This window comes from Lagopus leucura, unplaced genomic scaffold (genome assembly GCF_019238085.1).
Source record: "Lagopus leucura isolate 7727_CA_CO unplaced genomic scaffold, USGS_WTPT01 Super-Scaffold_100024, whole genome shotgun sequence".
Taxonomy (NCBI): domain Eukaryota; kingdom Metazoa; phylum Chordata; class Aves; order Galliformes; family Phasianidae; genus Lagopus; species Lagopus leucura.
Window position 1 is genome coordinate 4727815 of NW_024962276.1, and position 23031 is coordinate 4750845.

Here is a 23031-nt window from a genome sequence, read left to right on the forward strand (position 1 = left end):
CTGCAGACCTCCAGGGTCAAGTTGGAGGGGCTCTGAGCACTGACGGAGCTGTGGGTGTCCCTGTGCACTGCAGGGAATGGGACCAGATGGCCTTTAAGGGCCTTTCCAACTCAAACCACTCTAAGCTTCCCACCACTCTTCCCTCCTCCTTCCAGCAGCAGCAGCAGCCACTCTTAAGGCTAGGAGAAAAGACAGCAGGACAGGGTTGCAGATAGCAGTTACGTGTATCCTGCCATGTAACTGTCACGACTGTTAGAAGTCTGAGCAGAGAGCTGGCTACGGATGCTATCCCCCACTGTGCTCAGCTTGTTGTAGATGTATACAGAGGGGATTTGCATGTTTGTTCTTGCAAGTTGCCTTGTTAATGCTGTTGCAATATTGACACACCACTCAGTTCAAAGCTGTTACAAGCAAGTGAAAATTGAAGCTTTTTATTTCATGTATTTTCTTTAGTCTTAGCTTTTGGAACTAGATATTTACCATTAGCATCTATTTCTTACACCATGTCTCACATGCTCAACTGTGCTACTATGTTAGCTACAGCTGCGTATCGCCTGCTTCCCCAAAGTCCTCAGACTGAAGATTTATTGGTGAAACAGACACACAAACAAAATGAGAAAATATGAGCAGGTTTTCCTAATAAGGCAGACATTTTGCTGCATGCACCTCTCCATCAGAAGCAAGTCCAACTTTAGCAGACATCACTAACATCTTTTGTCTTTGTCTCATTTGGAAGCTGTGTCACACAGAACTGGGAAACAAGTTAATGTATGCTAAGTTTGCTGAAGCGGCAAGCAACAGAAAGTGCTCGATCTAGTTGGAAACGTAGAGAGAACAGAAGCTTTGCATTCCAAACAATGGGATTCCCCCAGGAACTAGAGGTATTTGAAGATGTCCAATTCTACATCTGGAATTACACACTGAGATTTCTCACAGAGAAATGAAAATCAATTAAGTGAACAGAGAAACATTTGAGGAGGAAAAGGAAAATATTTGGCAGGCAAACACTACAAGGTTGAGTAGTTCTGTAAGAGTCGTGTCCCATGGACAGGACCCAAACCAGAATTAATCTATTGTGTAGGTGAACACCAAGCTGATGGACAATTTTCCTTCTCATCCCAAACGTCTCCCAAACACCTAGCATCCCTTCTACACAAAATGAACCATCTTGGTAAGTCAGCGTGTAGAATTACCTAGGGGAGGAAGGCTTAGAAGTATAAAGTGTTTTTTCAAAAGTGCATTAAAAAGTAAACAGTGCTCCTTTGGGTGTATGGTTACCACTGTACCCAAAGCCATGAGCCATTTTACACTGGCAGTTTTAGTGCTCCCAGCTCATGCGACCTGCTTGGAAGCCAAATGGCACTGCTACCTATTGAACCACATCTCTGTGCTGATGGCTGTCAGGAGACAGAGCTGCACCAGCGTTCTCACGTGGGTGCATTTTGTGGCAGCCAAACAGATGCCATCAGGTTCCACCAGTCTGGTAAGGAAACGAGGCTCTTCAAATGTAGATCACATCTGAGTCATGCTGCTGAACCTACATGCAAAGCAAATGGGAAAAATTAGTTCTGCTCTGAACTCCTACTGAAACAAAACCTACTTTGCCTTGGTCCAATTTCTCCTTTTCATCTGACCAGAGTCTTCTACAAGGTGCCTTGTGATGGCTTTATCTTCCCTCTTGAAACAGATCTATTTGCCTTAGCCTTGCATGGGGTCAGGTTAGTCTTAAAACATTTGTTATTTGCAATAGAAAGAACAGCTTTCTCAGTTGTTGCTACACTGAACTGTTTTCCTTCTAGTTTTAAGCACACAACCCCAAAGGTTCAGACCTTGAAGGTTATATGCTACAACCTCTAATTGATCCTGAAAACCCCCAGTTTTGTTTACTAAAAAACATCAGGGTTTCTTTACTCCCAATATTTCACTGCCGGGAGAAAGCTGACTTATTTCCAGTTGCACAGGACTGTGCATTCCTACAGTTCTTCTTGAACACACTGCATCTATTCTTCACTCCAAGCAAGAAGAAAAATGGGTTGACTTTATTCTGTAAGACCAAATTCATTATTTCTATAGGATTCTTGTTCTAAATTCTCTCAGAGCACATCCTCATTTCCAAGCCTAGCTGATATAAATAAAGTTTAACAAATTCTACTGCTACGGGCATCGCTTTCATTTACCAAGACTTAAAGTTTTGTATTCCAGCTTTGATCACAAGGGAGAAAAAACAGGTGGCCTTGAAGTTACAGAGTGGTGCTTCAATGAAGGCGCTCCACACTTGTGGAACAGCCATGCTTTGTGACCTGTTGTTTGAGGGGCAGAGAGTTGGATAAAACAGCCCCATCTGTGGAACTGTTTGTGGTTAGACTTGATGATCTTGAAGGTGTTTTCCAACCTGAGCAATTCTATGATTCTATAAAGCCAACCACACTTTACTACCCTGAACTCTAAACCTCTGATCAATATTCAGGAATTTACTTATCTGCTTACCTTTACAATCTGTTTTCTGGTTCCTGTGCCCACACTGTTTGCAATCAAGGAATTGGTTTGAAGAGATGACTTCTGCACTGGCACTGTGTGTTGGATTTTGTTGGTACAAGGCCAGCTGCTTGTAGGATTTAACGAGTAAGCAGGGAAAGGCCTATGAAGATTTACATCTGATGCATCACCAGTTTCAAAGGTTTTCATCCACGATGGGATCTTTAAAAGAAAAGAGCACGTGGAAATGTAATGCCCTCTCTACATCAACATTTATTAAGCCAAAAAGAACATGAAATGCATTGCCAGAGAATATAGGTCATCCTCCCTCAGTTTTTCCATCCTCCCTTCTCTCTGAAACAATTTACTCAGGGTCACTTTTATTATATATGGAACAACATGGAAAAGCAAAGACAGCCCTTATCCTTGCCCTGGTTTGGGAAGAGTGTGTATATAACAAGAAATTTCTGACCAAAATCTGAGTTTAGTTCTTTGCTGCTTGAATAAAAAGAAAGCCACAACTTTTACAATAGATTAATAGCAACCACAAAGCACATGAATGAGAACGTGATGCAAACCACGAGAGACCACACTATGCTTAAAGAAGTGGCAGGAATTTAGGTTACATACATTTCCTAAGGAGCGATCCAAGGATCCCAATACTTCATTCCAGTGAGAGTAAAGCCCAGACTGCTTTTCTTCTAGTTTCAAAGCATGAATTTCAGACTTCAGTTCTTTCAGTCGATCTTCAAATTTTTTGCTCTTTTCTAAGTAATCTAGCCTGTAGTCCACACAGCAGAGACAAAAAGCTTACTAGCACAACAAAGCTCAATAATGAGATAAGGAGAGGAGATCTTAGCATAATTTTGCCTATACATATATAGGCAAAATTAAGTCTGTTACATGTCAGCCTCACTTCTCTGCTCCAGTGAGAAGGAAGTTCACTTCAACCCCTCAGTATTCACTTTCTAACCAAGAATTTCCCTCTAGACCAGGAGGAAAAGGCTGTGAATCAAACCAATACCACACTCTAACACTAGAGGGAAACTTCTGTCCTCTAATTTGCAAACAAACAACTTTGTGCTTGACATAATAGTCTTTAAGACAAGAGGGTTCTGGACCTGTCATGGTTTGATGCCACCATGAAACTCTTTCTGTGTATAAAACAGCAAGTCTAACACACACATAACCTGCACCAGTTCAGTAAAAGACCTCCAGTCATACCTACAACAAGAAGACTGTCCTGAGGTGTTAAGGATATGACCTGTTGATTCCCAAAGAATTTTTCTTTTCTGTACTTTCCACAGTTAATATATTCTTCTTTATTTACACCACAAGCATAGTGATACCTCTCTCGCTCTATCTCGAAGGACAGTCTCTTGAGGTCGATGTCCTTCAAATCCAGCTTGATGGACCCTTTGTCAAAGTTGGCATCTCTGGTGTCAGTTGCAAAGTAGTGTGGGTACTTGACCATGTGCTGAAAGAGCCAAAACAAGCGCTGTTGGTAAGATGTGATCGACTTTGGATTTCTCACCAGCTTCTTCAAGAGTGCCATGCTGAGGCGTTCCATGAGGTACCATAGATTATGAGAAACAAATGTTCCTGAAGTCCTTTCCATCTACCTGAGTGGCCCCAGATGGACTGCCACAGTCCACAAGCCTGATCCAAATGCAGAGAAATATCTGGACTGCAGTGTTCCTTATTTCTAGCTAAAATGGAAATTCATTCTCAGCAAGAGTGAAGCAGAAGAGCAACTGGGGCACACAGCCCTAGCATTACCTTCTTGCTTTGTCTGAAGACACCCACGTGCATTTCACGTGTCAGGACAACACAGCTGGTTCAGTACAACCACCTTCACAACATACTGCCTGACTGAGACGGCACAGAGTCAGCATCAGGCATGAATGCAGGCAAGACCACCTCTGCTCCCCAGTTACAAACAACACCTGGTTGTTAATAATTGGTTCTGGTTGGTTCAGTTTTTGGTGGTGGTGGTTTTGCTTTTTAATATTTGTCTCATCTTTAACTTCCAGGCTCAATGCACTGAACAAATTTAACTTCAATTGCAGCTACACTGTGTTCAATCAGCAACTGGTCCTGTAGGTGTTTGTCCCACAGCTAGATGGAACGTGACACAACCTACTTTGGTGAGGCTACAAACACGCAATCAATATCTGATTATCTCCCAAGATGAAGTGGTGCCCAGAACAGAAACTTACAGGATAATTGAGCCTGGTTATGTCAAAGAGTTTTTGCTTTGCTTTCCGTTCAGCCTCTCTGGCTTCATGCAGATCTTGTTTCAGATGCTCCGCTTCCTTGGCTCTGCAAAACGAGTATTCTGACATGAATCGTTGGTGATTTTCAGTATAGAGACAGAGCACAACAGACCTTGGGAAAGGTCCCTCCCTGCTCTCACCCCCACATTCCTGATTTGACTAAAATAGCATTCTCTCCATTTAAGCAACTCAGGAGGGGCCACACAATCCCAGCTCAAGCAAACCTAACCTCCGGTCAGACTCCTTCACCAGCTTCACTGCTATCAATTCTGCCTCCCGCATCTTTTGCTCCATCAGCCGTTTTTCCTCCTTGGTTTTCAGAGCTGTTATCTCCAACCTCTGTCGCTCTTGCTCTGCTTCTGCAGCATTCTGGGCCAGCAGTTTCGCCTCTTCTTCTGCAATCTGAGCTTTCTCAGCCAGCAGCTCTGCAGCTTCCTGGGATCGAAGCTAAGAGGAAACAATTTGTTGTAGTTACCTTGCCTAGCATCTTCAATTTCATCCTTGAAGTCAATCAGGAAGAAGATGTTTTTGTCAACAGGTCAAGGGATAAAAATGTTAATGCTTGAAGTAAAAACAGTTGAAGGGTTTGGTATTACTCCACTGCTCTAGAATCTCTTCTGTCCTGCCTCTCATCTCTAACAGCAAAGAGACTGTTGTTCTGAGATGGACAGAGACATCAACCAAAAACTGACAGAAGTTGATCCCTCCAGCTGTCAATGCCAAATGCAACATGCACCACAACGTTACTTACTTCAGGAACTCTCCAGCTTTGTGTAAGCCACAACTTCTAGAAAAGAAAAGAGCTCCCAAACCAAGAAAGCCCTTCAAGCACAGGAATATTCAGCTGGCGTGCTACTCACCAGGGCCTCATTGGCTTGCCTGGCTTCGTCTTCCAGCTGGAAAAGTCGCCTTTCCAGCTCTTCTTTGGCTCGCTCAGCTTCTTCTCGGAGCTGCTTCTCTCTGGCCAGCCTTTGATTCTCCATCTGGAAAGAGAAATACCACATTTGTGGGTTTGCAGCAGTCGCATCTGGGGCTGAGGCAGCATAAGAAACGAATCTAACGGAGGACGGACTGCTCTCAAGCTGGTGAGCTGACATTCAGCAGGGATGCCGTGCTGAAGCTACTTACACTTTCAGCAGAAATGAACTCCACTAACTGGTAACACCAGTTATTGCAGACTGCTGGGAGAATGCTTGGATCGATCTGCTGTGTCCCCAAATCTTTCTGATCACCTATTTGGTTTCACAAACATCACTTACATCTTCAGATGCTGCATACACACACAGAGCTGTTCCCACACTTAATTCTTCTGTGTTTTTTCACCTCCTACACACATATTGATGCAATGTATGGACAGCAAGGGCACCAGCTGGAATAATAATCAGCATTTTCAGTAACAGAGGAGCAGAAAATGTACCTTTTTTCTGGCCTTTTCTTCCCTGGCTTGTGCTTTCATTTGCTGAATTTCTATTGAATCCACTTTTCTTCTCCTCATAAATAGGTCGTGGTTTCCAATGCACAACTGCAGAATCTGGATCAAAAAGAAAAGAAGATGTGATTGTGTCGTAACTGTACCCCATCCAGAGGGAAAAAGAACCCCACAGCAGCATGACAGGTCAGAAACTGACATTTCTCACTCCAGCACAAGAGCTGGCTGTTGCTTCCCTTCCAAAGAAAGTGACATCCAGGGCAGGCTGATACCCAGATTTGTAATAGTTTAGAAAAGTTCATAACAGCTTGAGGGGCTCTCTTTCCATCCCTCATCGCTGTCTGGTTTCAGTTTCCTGAAAAAGAACAGGCAGTGGGTCCAGGCCAAGAGATAGTTGTGTGGGAACGGTCACCTGTGGTGGCCCCTCCACAAGCTCAGTGAGAAATGGTCCAGCCACTCTGGCTGTGCTAGGAAGCAGCCAGGGATGACAGAATGAACCAGCTGATTAGGACCCTCTCCTTGTTGCTTCTCTCAGAAATACAGACACAGAAGTCAATTAAGTACCCACCAGGAGTCAGATAGGCTGATGCCGCAGTGGATTTGCCCCTTTCATAAAACCATAAAGGTTGGAAAAGACCTCTAAGATCATCAAGTCCAACCATCACTCCCTCCCCACCATGCCCACTAACAACATCCCTCAGCGCTACATGTACTACACCTCCCCTTCCTGTACCTGCATTTCCCTTTGCAATTTGGGCCTTCCTTTGCATCTCACTTTTCACCCAACATCTCCTCTGCCAACACGGAGAGAAGACAACCATACACACCCTGCCTTCCCAGAGAAAAGAATCCTATGGAAAACATGTGCTGAAACTCAATGCTCCCTGGCCTCTGCACAGGTTTACAGCTCAGTACTGCCAGCCCAGTTTTAGAGGAGGAAAACAGGACACTTACCAATTTGTTTACCTTGAGCTGAGAGGAAAAGAACTTGAAGACTTCTGCTTTTTTGTCAAGAGGTTTAATGGTTAACTGTTCAGATAGAAGGGGAAAAAAATGAGAGGAAGCAGTGAAAAGGAGGAAAAACAAAGCTGAAGCTATTAATACTTATGCAAACTTTTGCCCATCTCCATTTCTCTCCAAGGAAGCAGCGATTTATGCCACAAACACAGGGAGAGTGATTCCAAGTGCTTTGCTCACAAGAATCAGAACCAGGGCTGCTCTCTTTATACAGGCCATTTTGGAAGATAAAGCCTCCCACAGAGCCACATCTGATGCCAGTTTGGATGATATTTTTCATAATAGTACCACCTGTGCCTTGCAAACTGTACTGAGAACACTGGAACACACACTGGCTAACAGGAAAAACAGAATGCATTGCTAGGAATCTGACTTCTAGGTGTAAAGCAAGGCAGTTGTCAAACCCCAATCTGAATCCCAAACCATTTCAGGTGCAAACGAAGCATATCACAAAGGCCTGAAGGATTTGTTCTTCTGACCATGAGATAGCACTACTAGAGCTCCTGCCTTCTCACATTTTCACTGCTATCTCCCAGGCTGTTTCCAGAAGAGATAAAAGGTTTTCATCCCGCCAGGTCAGTATGCACTGTTTTACTTTACATGCTGCGCTGGGTTTGGCTGCATAATAAAAAACAGCCCCATTCTTTAAGATCCTTCTCTCTGTGACTCATGAGTTAGCACTCTATTCCTGTAATTCATTTGCAATGCAGCGTATAATTTCAAGCCCTCTGAGTCACCAAGATCTTAACGTACTACAGCTCATTTCAGCCTGCAGGTAACAACTGATGGAGTGCTCTGCCTCGCAAGGAGCAAGGCTGTGAACAAATAAAGCAGAGCTTTAATAGAGGGCTGCCCAATTCTCCAACAATAGGAAGTTATTCACAGACCAGAGGGGAAATTTAAAGTCAAGGAAATGAAATTCTTCAGAGATAGAGCCCTCCTGTAGGCTGCCCTGCCTGTTGTATGCACGTGTCAGTCCAGGCAGCAGATCTCATCCTGTTTTTTGAGTTGTTTTGTTTTTCAGGAGGCCCAAAGAAAGAAAGGAAAAGACCATGTTGTCCTTTGGCTGACAAATTCCAGGTATGCTGGTGCTGATGTGATTTTCGGGTTTTGTTTTTCTGATTACAGCCTTCCATGTAGCCACACGGTTTGAAAGAACTCCAAATTTCACCCATTTCCCACCGTGCTTTCTACAAGTAGAAGATGGGCTCCGAAATCTCAGTGGAATTGGATTGGAAGGGCAGTGCTGAAGGCTGAAACCATGCACTGATAAACTGGAAAAATTCAGGCAGAGAAACGTGTACATCTCCCTGCATGCCTCCGCTTGCCAGTGTGCTTCAGACCTCATTTGCAGGGATAACTTCAGCATGCAAAAATGGCATTAAGTCTTTATGGATCATCTAATCCCTGCTGAGATAACTGAACTCAGCCACGGTTGATGTTCATAATATCTATCTTTTATGGAGACCAACTTGTTTTGCAAAGGACAAGCAGCAGGGAAGGAACCAGAAAAGTGGGCTCTCTCTGGAGAGCTGAGAGCAGCCCTGGGCTCTTAGGGGAGCCAAGATTACGCAGCACATCAGAAGGACAAGTTAGTTTTCGTAACAAAGCTCCCTAGGATTTTCCCCCTCCCCCAAATTATTTAAACAGAGACTGCTTTCAGCCTGTTCCAAGAATCCCAGTCCACACCCTCGCCCATATTAAAAGAATAATACATCAGATCCAGCCTACCTCCTTCTCACTATAGGAAATGTTTCTGATAGCACTCCACTCAAACGATTTATTTGGAGAGAACCTGTTATTAATGCTGTAGATATGAATACCTTTGGCATCAACTCCAAGCAGGAGATCGGTATGGTTTTTATTTTGCTGAAAAACAACAGATATTAATAAGCACTCCTTCTGGTGACATTAACAACCACAGACACGAGCCACGCTTTTCTAATACACCCATATTTATTTTTATGAAATGACTGTTTCTACAATACAGACGATGAATGCTGCCACTTTTAGCCAACAAATCCAATTGAATAAAGCAGCTCAAACTTCTCATTTATTTCTCCTTCTTCCCATTACATACCCAGAGCCATTCAAGAACTTAGTGCAATCACAGAGCAGAACCTTTGCTGTTGTATCCACCTATTCTATCAGCAGGCAAGCAAACCAAAGCAAACCAAAAGAGGACAGTCGCTACAGAGCCTCCATACAGCAGAGAACAGCAGAACTCAGGAATGCCAGCTCCAGACTGCCTGAAGGATTTTAGAACAGCACTACCATCACCTGCAGCAATTGCAAACTGCTCAAATACAGCACTTACAGCAATGGGAAAATAATTGACACCATACATTTCCAAGTCTTGGGCAATTTTCAGGTAGTTCATCTCAGCTTCATCCCTAGAGAATAAGGTGATGATTACACTTGTGTCCAATCTCTCTGTCCTAACTGACAGTGTATTTCCCGCTTCAAAAAGAACAGCCATTCTAGACCTTTGTACTTTCTTTAATTTCACTGTCTTACTCTCAACAGAAAAGGGAAAATAAAAACACCATCTCTAAAGAAGACAAAGCTGTATCTATTTTGATCTGAGTCACATATAGTGCGATCTTTACTAAAATTCAAGTCCAGTCTTATCCTTGTGGGTTAATTTTGCCACTCCAGCATCATCACTTCTTGGAGACATCCTCTACCACTATTTTCTTTATATTCCCTTTGGGAAGCAAAGCTGGTTGAGAAATTCTAAACAGTGCTTTGGGCTGAGTCCAAAGGAGCTAAGCCTCTCCACTCACTGTTGTTCTCCCTCCAAATGGAGGCATCAAGTCTTGAGGAAAATATTCAGGAAAGATAGTGCTAATGTAGGAGAGCCAACAAAAAACTGAACTGAAATCACAGGACAGGCTGGCTGTGGTGCCAGCAGCTCCCACCTCATGTTTAATTGAATTTCCAGGTACTCTGAATGTGTTAGAAGCAGCTGAACATCCACATGGAGTAGCACCAAAATTCAGTCCTGAAACTACGGCTCGATGCCCGTGGTGCTGTGGTATCCTCCTAAGTACGCTGACAGCTTTTTGAACCATTATTTTTATCATTGTTATTATTTATTTTACAGGGTATAAAATACATCAGATTTTAGATTCTTAGGTTGTGAAGCTCTGCGAAAGCTCTCAACTTCAAAGCTAGTCCAGTTTACAAGCACATGGTGCCCCATGTGCAATGATACTTCTACTCTGGGGGAATGGATTTTTTTCCCCTTTCTTAAGAAGCAAAGCTCCTAGCAGCATAGCCTGCAACCCTGTATCTCTTTGCTCATTTACAAACACCAAATTTCACTGAAGGCCGCAAAGAAGTGGTTACTGATTGATACAGGACTTGCAAAAAATGAAATTATTTCATACCTGGCAATACCCCTATGCTCAGCATACCAAGCAGTAATCTTTTCTTCCCACATCTCTGCTGTCAGCTGATACTGCCTGAGGACCTACGGAGGAAGGAAGGAGGCAGATTTCATTTGAAGACACAAATACGTGTGCTGCCTCTCCCAGGCGCTGTGAATGCAGCAGTGAGTTCACAGCTCAGCCATTTCACCACATGCAAGGCAAACAATCAGTTCCTATTGCTCTACTCAGACCCAAAGCTGCACCTGCTCCGCAGCAAAGGGGAGATGCAGAGTTTGGTTCTATACATAATACAGACTTACCCTTTTGGGTAGAAGTTCATCATGGGCAAGAAAGCCTGGCTCGTGAAAGTTTGGGTCGTAGTCACCATACTGTGCCAAGGGAAAAGAAAAAAGAGACTTCAGTTTGTTAGGTACAGAATGCTGAAGAACTTGATGGCTGCAGTTTGATGACACAAAGTTTGGTTTGGTTGTCCCATACAGTGTGAGGACAAGAAAACAGGCTCCCCTCATCTGAACCATGGGCTCATGGTGGCACAAAGGTAACCATGCTCTGAAAGATGCTAAAGAATACTGCCCTGCCACTGCGCAGCACCTCTGAATCCATGGACATTTTTATAACAGGGGATAACTCCAACTGGGAGAAAAATTATATTAAAATGCTAGATGCAAAGAAATCCCAGAAAACTATGAAAGCATAGCATAAAACAGCAAACTAATTTCTTCTCCAAACCGTTGTAATGGTAATCTAATGGCATCTAATGCTTTTTTTCCCAGCAGCAGTTGTGCCTCCCAGCATGACCCAATTTAGCAGCAAAGTTTAGCACTTGAGTATTTTACGTATCACACTCTATGTGTTTGGCTAAAATATGAGCACTGCTATGCACAAACCTTGGCTTGAACAGCATAAGAAGCCAGTAAAACTGTTGCCTCTGGAGAACAATAGATTTCCTCATCCAGTATCTGTTTCTTAACCTAAATTGGGGAAAAAATAGGAGCAAGTTAAAGAAGCAGCTCAAAGTCAGGGCTTACGTCAGGCTGACATGAAGTCAGACATGCCCAGACTGTAAATTGGCACCAGTTACCACCATTACAAGTTAACAGCAACAATAAAGTGACAGTCAGAAACATAGGAAACCTTAGCATTACATTATATATAGATATATATACACACATATTTAAGACCTTTAGGAAGTTGAATGTCTTAATTCCAAGTTCACAGCAATGCAGTGGGCTATCTCCCACATTAATGCAGGGAGGCCCTTCCAACTCAGGATATTCAATGATTCTATGAACTGTTATATTTTCAATCACATTGCTCAATTTAGAGTGAGAGGAAAAAGCCTTTCTCATAAATGGGTGGAGGATATTTTAGGTCTCATGTCATTAAGCTTTTTGCTTTAGATTCTCCATACAGGTAGAACTGTGGACCTTTCTCATGCTCCCTTTTATTACCAACTCATTACCCAGAATGAAGCTGTAACGATTTTACCTTCAGCACTGAGCAATGATACAGAAGCTACTCAGATATTAAAAACCATCCTACTAAATGTGCTATACCAAATAGTGATTTGACTTGCCATCTAAAAGAGCATCAAAGGGCTGCATAATCATAAGCACAAAAGAGCAGCTTTGCTACAAAACACACAAAAAGCACCTTCGCAACGCAAAAAATATCCAAGTTTTAGGTCAGAAGGGACCTCTGGACGTCACCTGGCCCAGGCAGGTCCAACCAAATGGGACTGTGTCACAGCTAAGGGCTGTGTCCAGCTGCATTTTGAGTGGCAACGGATGCATTATACTGAAAAGCATTAGGAGGATCTTTCCAAGCTTCCCAGCAGGACGGAATAAAGGACACCCCATAAAGGCAAAACTGCCTCACTGCACATTAGATTTATTCAATTACAGCGGTCTATGCACAACATACACACAGGGCTTATAAATAAAAGCAGTATAAGCGGTAGAGAGTCTGTTAGCTTTCTTTTTGTGTAAGTAATCTATGGTGCCAGCATAATCAGAGGTAACAGTTCATACAAGGTTGCTTGATTTTAAATCCATCGGGTAATTCTACCTGGAAACCCAAAGGAGGAAGAAGAAATTAATCTTCGCAAATCCGCCTCTCAGATATAACATCCTTGGCCCATTAACAAGCACAAAGATAAGAAAATTTTGCATAATGCGCAGTCTTATACATTTCTAAAGAAGAAAAATTACTCGAGATAGCACCGAGTTGCCTTTACAGACACATTTAGGAACTGGAGGTACCGTGAACTGAAATGAACCATCAAGAAAGTTTTTCTTTATATTCAGTCTCTGGTAAGCACAGTATATGAACCTGAGTTATAGCAGAGGGAAAATTCTTTCAAAGCTGTTAAAATGGAAAGAATGAAAACACTTCTCTTCCAAATTGGAAAGCTCCAGCATTCATATTCCATGGTGCAAATAATACATTTCAGAATTGAGAACGACTTGAGACAAATACCCTGCAACCGTCTGGAGGTCTTTGGTTTGGTTTTGGGCCGTTTTGTTGTTGGTTTTAATCAATTCTATAAATACAACCTCCTTGCAAAAGGAGCAAATTATCCAACTGTTAAAGAAAACTTAGCTTTAGAGATTTACATTTATTCACAGCCTTGACAAAAAGACATTATGCTATATTAATATGCAAAATCTGAAACAGGAGGATTGCAATCTGTAGGCATCCAGATGTCAGTACATGTCCTCCTGTTAGCATCCAGGTGTGATCTGAAGTTCTTACAGTCAGGAAACTTTGCAAGTTTCAATTTGTTCCTGTCTTGTTTTTCTACTTTGGAATGAGAAGAATTTGCTAATTATACATCTGCTAGTTGAGGCAGGTTCAAGGAGAGAAAAGTGAAATCAGGATTAAAAGCCTAGGAAAAGTGTTCTGCCCCTCTCATTCCTTTCCAAACTTGGCTTAAAAAACAAATCCCCGAATGGTTAAGGGTTCTAGATGAAGTTTTAATTACTGTATTAACCCCTGGATTAACAGTATTTCCCCATCACTTCGCTAGCACATCCTCCTCAGGGAACCAGTGTACGTACACTGTTTATTTACAGATGCAGACTGACTTTATTCCATAGTCCAATCTACTTGCACAGACACATACTGCTGACAGATACCAGAACAAAGCAACACAGAAGGCTGCAAGAGCCAGAGAATTCGGAAATTCAGAAGAGAAGCTGGAAGGCACAGATGTTGGGGCAAAAAGCAAGTGACCATCCAAACCTCAGTGCCTGTACACCTACTGTTACAGCTGCAGGTAACTGAGGTTACTGCTCTTTAGCAGTGGCTTCCCTCTTCTAGGCTGATGCACCTTTATTTTTATTTTTTGAATTGTTTATTTACTTTATTTATATAGATAACTACTTTTTATGGAGGTCATAGAACACTGAATTTCTGGGATAAAAGAAATGCCAGTAGCAAACAGGAAAGCTGTCTCTGCAAGGCTGTGAGCATCAATGCATGCATGGGGTTACTGTTATTATTTCTGATGGCTTCTGTTCCATGGAATTTTTTAATTTTGCAAAACCCACCATGGTACTTACAAAGGACAGGTTAGGAGGTTCTTGTTTTCTAGTGATTATGCCTTCTATAGTCTCATACAACAAGACCTCCCAGTAACCACTTGGGCTGCTTTTAGGAGCTTGGGAGTTTTAGTTCCAGGGATAAATTGCAGTCATGAGTCTTGTTCCATCTGCAGTTGATACAGGTAAAAAAGCCTTAATGTCCCTTACTATTTATCACTATTCCTTCCCTCTTCCTCACCTTCACAACTGCCACCACAATTGCTTGTGTAGGCACTCCATAGGTTCATACAGTTAATAGCAGATCTTTTCTAGATCTTCTTGTTGTGAAAGAACTAGGTTAGGAAATGGTTACTTAAGACTTAAGCAGATCTAGGAGGACTATGACAAGCTTTCGAGACTCTCTTCATCCAACATTAGCTGCAGCCAGAGGAGCCCAGTTGATGCAGGCCTCAAAACAACTCTTAAAGCCGATAAAAAGGAGGGTTTCACCTGATACTAAATCACCACTGACCAGTTAGGGGATACACCTTAACACAGAATGGCTTGAGTTGGAAGGGATCCTAAAGCCCATCAAGTCCCAACCCCAGTCATGGGCTCGTTGCCCCCCAGCAGATCAGGATGCTCAGGACCCCATCGAACCAGACCTTGTGCATCTCCAGGGATGGGGAACCCACAGCTCTTTGGGCAAACCTGGAGAAATTCAGTCCCAGACTGACAACGGGGGGCAGTACTCTGTAAGCGTAGGAAGTCTGGTAAAAAATCTGTGGTCATTAATTTACATAACTAATTTACATAACTGATCTGTTTTTATTTAATTAATTTATTTATTCCCATCTGAAACCTTATCAGTGTACAGAATAAGCATCTCCAAAATGTTTGGTTTTGCAGCCTTCTCTCCATTAGCTTCAAAAACAAAGTCCTCCAGGCAGTCCAGCCTAGAATGAACCGTTTCCTATTTTTAATAAAGACTACTAGAAGTTAAAACAAGTCTGAAGTCTTCCAGATGTGGAATTGGCACCAAAGTTGCTGAACCAGTTATTGAGCACCTGGTGTGAAGGCAGAGCCAACTCAGGGGGGCTCAGGTGCAAGCCATGTACCTGAGTGACTAAAAGGCATGGAGCCAAGATCCACCCCTTCCCAGATCTCATTTAAGGGTTGGTGAGGTGCTCTTGGTGGAGATTCTTGCATATCTAAGGGATTTTAAAGGTAAGCAGTTCTTTTCCTTCATTTCTGTATCTGTGGCTGCTGTATTTGGATTTGTTCTCATTTGCAGTAGCCAAAGACTTTGCTACCCTACTATTATTGTGGTACTTTCCATCCTATTACAGTGTGAAAAGTTGTTTACACAAAACTGCAGGTCCCTGTAATTTAACTCCCATTCTCTAGCACAAACAGTAAGAAGCCATTATGAGAACAAAACCCTTGCAAAAGTCAAACACTCAGCTTACCAGAATGTGAAACCATAGTGTCTAGGAGGGGTGTTTGTATTTCATGAAAATGAGGTATTTACAGGGACAGTGATACAAATGAAACCAGCAGAGTCATTCTGAGATTAAGAGCAGCCAACAAAATCAAATACAAAGGGACTAGGATGAACATAGAAGGATTTCAAGGTTTAAAAACATTCCTGACCTGAAGAAAGAACAAATGCTGGGTAATTTCCTGTAACAGCTCCTCTTCTACCTTCTCTGGGTAGAATTTAGCCAAAAAATGAAAGCTAATGGGGTCTTCTTTAGGGATTTCTTGATCTAAAACCTGTTTAAAGATAAAAAATAGCAGTGAAAATAGCACAGAGACATTTCAGAATAACATTATCTGGTTTCTGATTTTGGTCTGTAATGTGGCTAATGCGACCTGTTCATAGTTCAGAAGGGCAGGCAACGAAGTAATGCATTAACAGTAAGGGCATGTGGTGGTGATTGGTGGGTGACACTTCAGACCAAACTGTGTACAAATAGACTGATTAACACTATGAGATTCAGTCCTAAAGCTGTATATCATCCAGAATTATGGGTTGTCGCTTAACCTGTTCCTTTAGGAAAAAAAAAGACAAAGAAGTCCTTCAAGAGCAGAAGATGGCTAGGTTACCATTCCTGTTTTGTATACCTTTTTGTCCATCTTTAACCAGGTGCACATTCCCTTCATTGTGTACTGCAAGCCAAAGAACCAAGTCTCCCTTAAGCCAAGTGCTCGGCACACCAGGTCAAACAAATCCTTCCCCTTCCACTTCATCTGGAAGAGAAAAAGGAAAGTTAAGCAAAATAGATCTATCTTGAATGATCTTGCTGTCTTTTAGGCAGGCAAACCAGGTTATTATTTGTTTTTTTCTCCCAAGAAATGTTATCACACCTTTAGCTTTCTGATGAAACACACCTAAAACTGCCTACAGCAAAGGCACGATAGCTGTAATGCTCTACTTCCTTTCCTCCAAGTGCTCAAAGCTGCAGTCATTTAATCACAGCATCGGGTACTTTATGAGCAGAGGGAATGAGGGTTGTACTGCTGATCTCTGAGGACGTGGTGAAGTTTTATTAATATTTGTAAAAATCTTACTCTACATTTTAGACAAATGAGAGAGTCTGGAGAGTAGGTCAGGGGAAATCAAAGGGGCACAGAGCAGAAATGCCAAACAATCAGAGCAAATCTATCTTTCAGACACCTCAGCTATTTCAGTGGCAACGAGCCAAGCCTTTATGCTTCTCTGACATAAATGAGCAGGAACTTGTCTTCTAGGGGTAGGACTTAATGCATAGTTTAGCCAGGATTGTTTTTTAATCTGGTATTAAAAGAAAAAAGGCAACTTAATAGAGGAGATGCAGAATGAGAGTAATTTACTGCCCAGCTACACAGAAAACAAACTTTGTGTGTGTACTTTGGGACATTTAATCACAGTATCTCACTTTTCATTGAAGAGCCTGCACATCTGTTTCTTCTATCTGGCCACATATTAAAAGATGATTTTGTCTCATCGCATCATCGGTCACTAAACTTAATGGCAAAAAAATAAACTTTTGGGCACTATTTGGATGGAAAGCAGGGAATCAACCCAAAAAGAAAGGAGTACTCGGAGAGAAAGGAAAGAGAGCAAAGGAAGGAATATATCAAGCTGGATTTGTTAACAAGGACTCTGAGCTCTGAACCAAGATTTCCAAATTCTTTATTTTCACCATTCTGTCTGCAAGTATTCTGCATCCATAATTCACAGAAACACACTGCCTGTGATTTATGTGCTTTGTCTGAGTGACCCAATAAACTAAATGCTAAATGCCCCACAAGGCATTCAACTCATTAGAATTGCCAGATCCAATAGACATCAGTTTTCTAACAGCCCTTCTTTAAATACTTGCACATTTTTCACTTTTGTTGGATATTAGGAATTAATCTTATTAATGAATCTGATGCAGCCCAACTCATCCATCAACTGAACATTTGCTGCTTTTGGATTCTTCCATGTTGTTCTACAGTGGTGCTTTCTGCTGCCCGACTGACTGGAGAACCACAATGAATAGAAGCACCTTAGTTTGAGTTGGGACAAACAATTCCTCCCAGCTGAAAATGAGATTAGAAGAGTTTCTCATGGGGACTCTTACCTCGCAGCTGAACTCCATCTCAGCGTCCACCGTTATAATCTTGACTTTAAAAGTCTTTGGTTGTTTCTTCTTCAGGCCTCGGATAGACATATTTTTTTCAGTTTACAAGGACAGCCACACCTGCAACCAAACACTGCTGCATTAGGGGCTAGGAATTCCAGTAACGTTTTCGCGGCTAGATTGGTAAAGGAGGGTGAGAAAAGTCTTCCTCAGCAAAGGTCTTTGCTGTATGTACCACTATGCCTTCACATTAAATGCTTCAGTGGAAGCTTTGCTTGTAAATAGAGCCACAGCATACAGCAAAACCTTACTGTATCAAATGCAACTCAATGCTTTTCCATCACTTATGACTCCCTGGGCAACCAACCTACTGAATTCCATCACATTACGAGATCTTAAATCCCTGAAATTATACAAATACCAGGAATAAATATACGCAGTGAAATTAAGCTGAATTTACCAATTTCTCTTGGCCATACAAATGCACAACGATGAAAGCTATTTAGAACAATATTTTTCCAGCAGTTTTTCTTCTGAAGTGAAATTAATTCAATTTTGAAGCAGCCTATACAATATCCTTTCATAAATTTTACATTCTAAATGCAATTGACTACATACCATAAAAAAAAAATAAAAAGCAACGTGCAATTTCCATTGCCACGAGGGGTTTGTGGATACCAGGCAAACCAAATGCTGAAAGTTGGGGTTAAATGATATTGGGAATCAGCACTGTGCAATCCTCAGGCGGTTGTATGTGAGCACAAGAAGTCAGCCTGTAAAATTTTCATCTTTTTTTTCTTTAAAAAAAGAAAAGCTTTATAAAATTAACAGCTCAGACTCGCACAACCCAGTTAGTACCTGTGAATTATATGGGCCAGGAAGAGACTGAGGCATTACTGGTTTCCTACAGTGTAAGGCTATTCTAGCATGTCAGACTTCCAATCTGTCCTTAAGCAATTCCAAAATAAAGGCTTAGGTTTATACTGAGAAGCTGCATTGGTGCCCTCCAATATTTTATAAAATACCTTGTCCCTTCCTTTTCTTTTGCAGAGCTATAAATTGGCTTGCAAACACATTGAGCGTTTTCCACTTACTTTGCACATGCCCTTTGTCCAAAAATAGCTAGATAGGAGGTAAACTGGATATAGAAGCTTTTCTTTTTGACTTGCAGGGACAGAATGGATAACTCAGGTAGCAAAGCAAACAGATGTCTGCCAGTATTGAGAGCAAGAACTGGGGACAACTCAGAGTGGAGAAGAGAAGCTCCGGAGGAAACTCATCTTGCTGACACCACTGAGATCAATTTGGGAGTTCTCTCCCTCCAGCTGGGGCTGTTACAGTTTCTGCTGAAGTCTTCTGTCCAGTCTGGGGCAACACAGTTCAAGAAAGATAATGGGATAACTGGGGAGAGATCCCAAAGTAGAGATTTGAGGGCTAGAAAATAATCTGTAGTAAAATGGAAAGTACTGGTTAGTACAGAGAAGGGACAAATGTCATGAGGCAGGATTGTGTCTGTTCTTTGTGACCACAGTGGTTAGGATGAGGAATAATAGGCTTAATTAATTGCTGCAAGGTGCCAACAGTGCTAGAAGAGGATGATTCACACCAAAATGCATCAGAACAAGATGCTGTGCTTTAGGGATCGGCATGCAGGGGAGGGCTGGACTGGCTGATCTTGGAGGTCTTTTCCGACCTCTGTGATTCCATGATCCTATCATAGGCTTGGGTTGGAAAGGACCTCAAGGATCATGAAGCTCCAACCCCTATCTCATCCTATGAAGGATATCCAGGAAAATACCAAATCCTTATTCTCAGGGTAAGCTCTTGTCTCCTGGGGGAATGCTTCTTTCAAGGAGAGCAAAACAAATCTCAACTCGGAGCGCAGTTCCTCTATAATTCCAGCAACATCTCAGTGTGTGCTGCTAAGCAGAGCTCAGGTCCTTCTGCTTGGCACATGAAGGTCCTTTCAATTAAAGGGAGAGGAATGTTTTAAAACCACAAAATCACTGTAGGAGTATGGTGTAATGTGACCGCAGTAATACTGACAGGGAGGGCGTCATGTGGAAGCATCCAAACCATCAGTAACTACTCCAGCAAGTACTTGATCTCTAATCTGCAAGCTGCAGCAGAGCTAATAGCACAGCGGTTTTAACCTGTTCCACTCCAAAGCCCTTTCTTGTCTGGTTTTCCTCAAAACCAAAGGATTAATGCAAATATTTTCACCATTGGAATAGCAGTTAACACAGTAGAACTGCAAAACAGTATGGAATATTGGACACAAACCCTTCTTCTTTTCACCCAAGAAGAAACCCCAAAGGCTGGAGACAAAAAGAGAAGAAACTTCATAACTCATTTCTAGCACGTAAGGTAAAACAGCCAATTTAGTGAAATAGGAACTCGGAGTTCAGGCCAGTACAGAACATTCTCAAAGAGCTCCATATGGAAAATGCTGAACAGATAGAATTGAACTGCTTCAGAAGAATGCACTTATTTTCTCAAAATACGACAAAAAAAAAAACACCAGAGCCCTTCACTTTGAAGTTCGTTCTTTCTTATATAACCTGGTTGAAATGACAATATAATTTGTTCAGTGTTTCCAACAGCTTTTCTTTTTTTCTTTCTTTCCTTTCCAGAGTTTTTATTCCATGGAAAAGTACATTCTGACTCAGTGAAAAAACATTTTTGAATATCGAATTTTCCCAAGATATGTAAACTGCATTTTAATTGATGGTTCTGCTAAAGAAATAGAAGAGATTTTCACACTAAATAGTGCAAGTGAACATCAGATACTGCCAACATAAGCAAAAACACTTAACAGTCAGGATTTTAGAAGAACTTTTGTATAAGAGAAATCATGCCAAATAGGGCGATCTGGGTTTGTGGTCTTTTGTTGAAGTGCAACCATCTCCAGGTATTTGCTAACTATCACAGCTTGTAAGTGTGAATTGTGCATAATTTCTTTCAAGACTTTATTTTTGTCACTGAGCTGTAGTGATTTGTTTCAACTGCTGCCAGGGGCACCCAACCCTGAGATCCAGAGCAACAAAATGGGATTGAGCAGAGCATGGTGTAGCTTCCCAAATGCAATATTAATCCAATAGGGGTTAATGTTGGGTAATAGGGTTGCCCAAAAGTCAATGTTTCCTGTCCAGGCAGAATCTGGGAACAGACAGTTCTGAAACTGAAAGTCCACAGCTTCCTATGGAAGCTACCTATGATAAAAAGCTTTGCTTGATGAGAGGAACAGGAACACAATGATGAGGAATATGATTTGCAGGAAGAAAATTGTCCCAGTGCTGCCTTTCTTCATGTCGGGGTGACATCCACCAACTCTAACTGGGTTATAGTCCCCCTTTTCTTCACAGGAAGAAATCAGTGCCTGTGTAAAGCGTGGGGGAAGGAAATTGGGAACAGTGAGCAATAGCCAGAATAACTGGCACAGCCACTCTTGCAGTGACTGATGCTTATCTGCAGCACAGCACTCGCAGGCTGCAGGGTTACACCACTGTACTACACAGCTTATCAAAATGGGAAATAACCCCTGCATCAGCCAGTACTGCCTGTATTCACTGAAAGCAGAAACAAAGCAAATGAAACCAGTATTCCCCAAAAGCTCAATAAATCCTCAAATTGCGTGCGTTACTGAAACAGTAAGAAATACATCAATGAACATGCTGCAATTAACCTTGCCAGGAGTGAGAGTACTATTCCCTTTCAGTTCTGAATTTACAAGGAGAGTCTACAGGGCTCTCCATTGGGTATTTCCCTTCACATGGCACTTGCTCTCAGTGATTGCCTAAAGTATACACGTTGTAGTAAGTCAAACTTCAGTGAAAACAGATGCTTTTGGGGCACACACAAGAAGTCAGTATTGCTTTTTAAGGGGAGCCGTTAGTCCTTCTGTATACAGGCTAAGAATTAATGGAAACTGTAGGATCCCAGTGTTTCATCCCCAGAAGCAGTTCGTCCTTCTGGGTCCAGCAAATGAACAGGGCAGCAGCTGTACCTTTTGCTAGCAAAGCCCATACAGAGAAACAAAAACCTTTGTGAGTGCAATGCAGTATAAAGAAACAAGGCTCAGGAAGCATTTTAAGAGAAACTGACATAAGATGCATCAAGTGCAAAAGTACATTAACACAGATAAACTCTGCTGTCATTGCTGAAGCATTTACTGCAGCTCTCGGTTGCGCGTTGCCCTGTTCACTGGGGTTCTCCTAGTTCTTAAGCTCAGAAATGAATGCAAGCAAACGGAGCACACACACCATAAAGGAAAACGGAAAGTGTTGTGGGCTTGTTACGGCTGTTTACTCCTGAGTGCATTCCTTGCACTGCCCATGGAACAGCTTAAGAATTCCCTATTTTAAAATGGGTCAGTGCTGTGAGTATTGTTCTTACCTCTCAATCAGAAAGAAGTTATCTCAAGGCACCAGTTGGAATCAGATCCACTTCACAGATCATTTTTTGAGTGAAGAAAAGAATATTTAACCCAGAATCTCTTATTTCTCAGAAATCAATATCCAGCTCTCGCACGCTGCCGCTGAAAATAAAATCCAGGACCAACTGTTGTAGCTGATCTCCTTCCCTTTGTTTCCCACGGAGTGCAGCATGTTAGCGCCCTCTGAAAAATCAAAGAATCGCTTTCCCAGGTGATACGAAGGGCTCTTAACCATTTCCTGCCTGTGCCAGCAAAACTCCTCCCTGCTCCGCTGTAATCCAAGCAATAAGGCACTCCAGCAGGAGCAGCCCAGGAGCCTCAACTGTAAGAACTATAATAAACTCCCAAATGACTCCCTGGACAGCAATGGATCCAGTGATTTCAGAGCCTGCAGCCATACAAAGCAGCCGTGTTCACTGCCCTCTGCCAGTGGTGACAGAGGATGGCACAACAAAGCCTGGGAAGTGGGCAGTAGCCCAAATGCAGCTGATAAAGACTTAAAAGAACGGGGAAAAAATAGAAAGCCTGCGTGTAGGCAAGGAGCTGCCAGGAGCACATTGCCTCAAAATAAGGGCACAGCCAAACTTTTTCCAGTGTTACGTTTGTAGAATGGGTGTTTATTAACCACTGATTTTACGGATTTAAGCTGAATTTCTAACACAGTGGCATAACCGATAACAACCATCCAGGTCTCAATTCAGGTGGTTCACTTATTGAGGTGGAAAATCCCCACCTTTGAGAAATGTTGTGGGATCAGCCTCTGCTCCCAGGTAACAGCAAAACGACAGGAGACAATGGCCTCGCATTGCGCCAGGGATGGGGTAATGAAAACTTATTCTCCAAATGAGCGATAGCGCACGGGAACGAGC

At 42.2% G+C, this 23031-nt stretch overlaps 1 protein-coding gene across 1 annotated transcript; it reads right to left on the reverse strand.

The window, feature by feature from the left end:
* Positions 1-446: 446 nt before the first annotated feature.
* Positions 447-22629, reverse strand: LOC122184611 (merlin-like). Its single transcript, XM_042879705.1, has 18 exons — positions 22123-22629; positions 17728-17847; positions 16244-16369; positions 15770-15892; positions 11480-11563; positions 10892-10960; positions 10590-10672; positions 9515-9590; positions 8929-9066; positions 7135-7209; positions 6169-6282; positions 5612-5734; positions 4981-5198; positions 4695-4797; positions 3825-3952; positions 3106-3256; positions 2488-2697; positions 447-1537 (listed from the first exon to the last, which is right to left on the reverse strand). The coding sequence occupies exons 2-18, from the start codon at positions 17815-17817 to the stop codon at positions 1502-1504; spliced, it is 1947 nt and encodes a 648-aa protein (XP_042735639.1). The 5' UTR covers positions 17818-17847; positions 22123-22629; the 3' UTR covers positions 447-1501.
* Between the last annotated feature and the right edge of the window lie 402 nt (positions 22630-23031).